Source organism: Rhincodon typus, chromosome 41, assembly GCF_021869965.1.
Source record: "Rhincodon typus isolate 14 chromosome 41, sRhiTyp1.1, whole genome shotgun sequence".
NCBI classification, from domain to species: domain Eukaryota; kingdom Metazoa; phylum Chordata; class Chondrichthyes; order Orectolobiformes; family Rhincodontidae; genus Rhincodon; species Rhincodon typus.
Window position 1 is genome coordinate 6548291 of NC_063372.1, and position 3782 is coordinate 6552072.

The 3782-nt window shown below is 45.0% G+C and overlaps 1 protein-coding gene across 3 annotated transcripts in view; it reads right to left on the reverse strand.

Moving 5' to 3' along the window:
- LOC109921714 (tensin-1-like) overlaps positions 1–3412 on the reverse strand; it is an 84675-nt gene extending 81263 nt beyond the window's left edge. For all 3 annotated transcript variants that reach the window (XM_048618937.1, XM_048618938.1, XM_048618936.1), the window contains exon 1: positions 3221–3412. In XM_048618937.1, coding sequence (XP_048474894.1) covers positions 3221–3370 — 150 coding nt within the window. In that variant the 5' untranslated portion in view covers positions 3371–3412. The remainder of the gene's footprint in view (positions 1–3220) is intronic.
- Positions 3413–3782: the final 370 nt, after the last annotated feature.

Below are 3782 nucleotides of genomic sequence, written 5' to 3' on the forward strand. Positions count from 1 at the left end.
AATGTGCAAACTCCACACAGACAGTCACCTGAGGGTGGAATCAAACCTGCATCCCTGCCACTGTGAGGTAGGAGTGCTAACCACTGAGCCACCATGCCGCCCAAGGACGATATGTGGTGGTGATGGTAGAGAGGATACCACCAAGAGTGCCTGTCAGTGACTGAGAATCATTGTGACTGGCTCTATGGATGATGGCATATTCTTGTATGTGCTAGGAGGGAGGCCTCGTGAAGGTATCTGTAATTGCAAATCAATTTTAAACCACAACCCCTCATCATACAACATACAAAACATGTCAGAATAGAAACCAGGTGTTTCTGTTGCTGCTCTTATGAGAGCACAAGTTTCCATCCATTCACTTGAAAACCAATGAGAAATCAGGAATGCAGAGGCAGAAAACCTCAACCACCATTTTTAACCCAGCACCTTCGTAAGCCACTTTGCATCCTCTCCACTAAATTCCTCTGCTACTGCTCGTACTCAGATTTCATGTGTGGGAATTTCTCAAAATATCAAGTGAGCAAGTTATTCCTTTGTAGAAAGAAGCCATTCAGCCTATTGAATTCATGCTGCCACTCTATAGAACAATCTGCGGGATTCACAGGAAGGTGCAAATGACCACAAATTTTGATCGATTAATTCATTGCAAAGGCAGCTAAAAAAGCAAGCTGGTCCCACCTAGGGACCCTTTTGGAAACTATTGCAGGCTTTTCTCTGTTTTTATGAATCTTTTTTTGATGGAATACTTTGCTTTAGTCGTTGCCAGTGACATCAGTAGGATAACTGTGAAGAAGCCAAGTTAAACTCAGCAGTGAACCAATCCTGAGTTAATGACTGGGTCCATATATCTGCTGATCTCTGTTAATTCAGCTCGATCTCACTTGCAATCTCAGTAATTCCTTCGTGTTAAGATGACGCCACAGGCACTCACTGTTCAGACAAAAACATCACCTCAAAAGTCAAAGGGAATGGACAAGGAGGATATGTTAGTCATAATTCAATTGAACTGCCAGCAGGACTAAATCTCCAAGAGCATCAAGGAGCAGTGGGGATTACCACGGAAGGTCGAAAAAAATATTTTCCTTGCGTGTTGGTCCTTCTCTTGGCTTTCTCTTCTGGCAGCCTCACTCTAGGATTTGTACAATTGTTCAGGCACCAGCAGTTCTGCAATGCCTTAGCTGAGTCATTGCGTCCTATGAACTACTTGGTCACGGTGTTGGGATAACGCTGGGGTATCCCATCTTGCATTTCTTCGCGCCTCCAATGGCACGTATAACAAAAGTGCCCACTTCTGCCTCCATAACACTGCCTGACCTCAGTTTATTTGCCACTGAAACCTTTCTCTCTGTCTTCACTGCCTCTAGATGTGACCATTCCACCACACTCCCAGTTGGTCTCCCACATTCTATCATTTGCAAATTTGTGGCGTCAAAAATACTCTTAATTTGCACCAAGTCCCATTCCCCTAACACCCCTGTAATTGCTAACGTACAATGGCTTTTGGTCAAGCTACATCTTAATTCCCATTCTTTTTTCAAACACCTGCATGGTCTCAGCCCTCCCTAGCTGTGTAATCTCTTCCAGCCCCGTAACCTCCCAAGATATTTGTGCTCCTCTAATTCTGGCCTGTTTGTGCATTCCCAGTTAGTATTGCTCCACTAATGGCATTGTGCCTTCAGTTTCCTGGACCCTAAGCTTTCGAATTCCCTCCCTCTACCTCTCCATCTCTCTCTCCTTATTTAATGCAGTCCTTAAAACTTACCCCATCATCTGAACTAATATCTCCTCATGTGTCTTGGTGTCATACTTTGTTTTATTATGCTTCTGTGATAGGAATAGAAATTGCTGCTGTAATCACCAGAAAACTACTAGCCCCAAGGGCTGACTTCAATCTTCCTGATGCAAAAAGGGTCATTTGAAAGCCCTGAGCTCTCAACCAGGTCAAAACAGCACACACTAAAGATGAATATCATAGAATCCCTACAGTGTGGAAACAGGACCTTCAGCCCAACAAGTCCACACCGACCCTCAGAGCATCCCACCCAGACCCATCCCCCTATAACCCACCTAACCTACACATCCCTGGACACTACGGAGCAATTTAGCATGGCCAATCCACCTAGCCTGCACATCTTTGGACTGTGGGAGGAACTCCACAGACAGTCACCCGAGGGTGGAATCGAACCCAGGTCCCTGGCGCTGTGAGGTAGCAGTGCTAGCCACTGAGCCACCAAATAAGCTGGTGACCTTCTCAGTCTGTGGGACTCAGTGCCACCTGGAACCATTGTGGCATCACACAACAATCTTAAAACGTGCTCCACACTTAGATTACTGCATCCACATTATGAAAAGGACATAGAGGCACTGGAGAGGGTGCAGGGAAGATTGACAAAGATGATCTCAGAAATGGGTGTGAGCATACATTATCAGGAAAGGATTGAAAGGCTGGGTCTCTTCCCTCCCGGAGCTGATGTATGGAGGTCTTTACAATTATGGAAGATTTTGATAGAGTGGTTACAGAGAGAATGTTTCCTCTTCTGGGAAAGAGCAGAACTGGAGGCCATCAACATAAGAAATCCCCAAGAAATTCAACATCGAATTTAGAAGAAACTTCTTCACTCAAAGAGTGGTGACAACCCACGACCACAGGGTTAAAATGAATAGATTAGTTGCATTTAAGGGGAAACCAGAAAAGTATCTGAAGGACAATAAAACAGAAACTGCTGTTGAAATCCAGTAGGTCTGGCAGCATCTGGGAAAGAAAGCAGAGTTGATGATTCGAGTCTGGTGATCCTTCATCAGACTCATCAGTCACTGCACATGCAGTGTTAACTCTGCTTTCTCCCTACAGATGCTGCCAGCCCTGCGGAGTTTTGCCAGCAATTCAGTTTTGTTTCAGATCTCCAGCATCCACAGTTCTTTTGTTTGATTTAAGTATCTGAAGGAGAAAGGAATACAGAGTTACAATTACAAATTTTAGATGAGGAAAGACAGGAGGATAGCCAAGCAGAGCATGAACGTCAACATGGGAGTAGTTGGACTAAATGCCCTGCTCCTGTGCCCTACGTAATTATTCAGTTTTACAACCGGATGTATAAAACTACAGTAACAGTCCAAAGTGTAAATCTTTGGAGGAACCTACTACAAACCAGTTCCACTGACTGCCCTGAGGTGTGCTAGGGTTGTGTGAGCTGCTCAGTTTTGAAAAACAAGAACTTACCAAGTAACTGTCTCCGTGTTTGGATTTCAGCATTTGGGCCACCTCCTTCAGATTGCTGCGGTATCGTTGCTCCTCAAGCACCGGTGGGAAGAAGACTGAAATAATCCGCTCCGTGATGTACGTCAGGTCAAAGTCGTAGTTTCGCTCCATGACGTGGTCCACACTGAAGCTCCTGCTCCGACACAGGATGGCAAGTCTCGATTACAGTCTGACATCAGGGTCAACAGCAGCCATGTGCTCATTGAGTAGAGTCGATGTTATAACACCAGACTAATAACTCAAATGTCACAAGATCAAATCCATCCTTGATTTAATCCACTAATCTTTTAAGACTAATGGAACCCCCTGATTCACTCAAATGGTCAAGGGAAGGGAGGCTGCTTCATTTAATTGTTCATTACTTTAGTCTTACATTACTGCTGCATTCTTATTATTAAGGCTGGAAACAGGAGGCAGGAGTGTCTTTGGGTGCTGGGGGTTTGGGGTACTGCTGACTATAGTTAAAGGGGGGGTGTGGTGGTTGAGGGTAGTGTGAGGGTGTGGTGGTGTGGGGTTGGTGGTG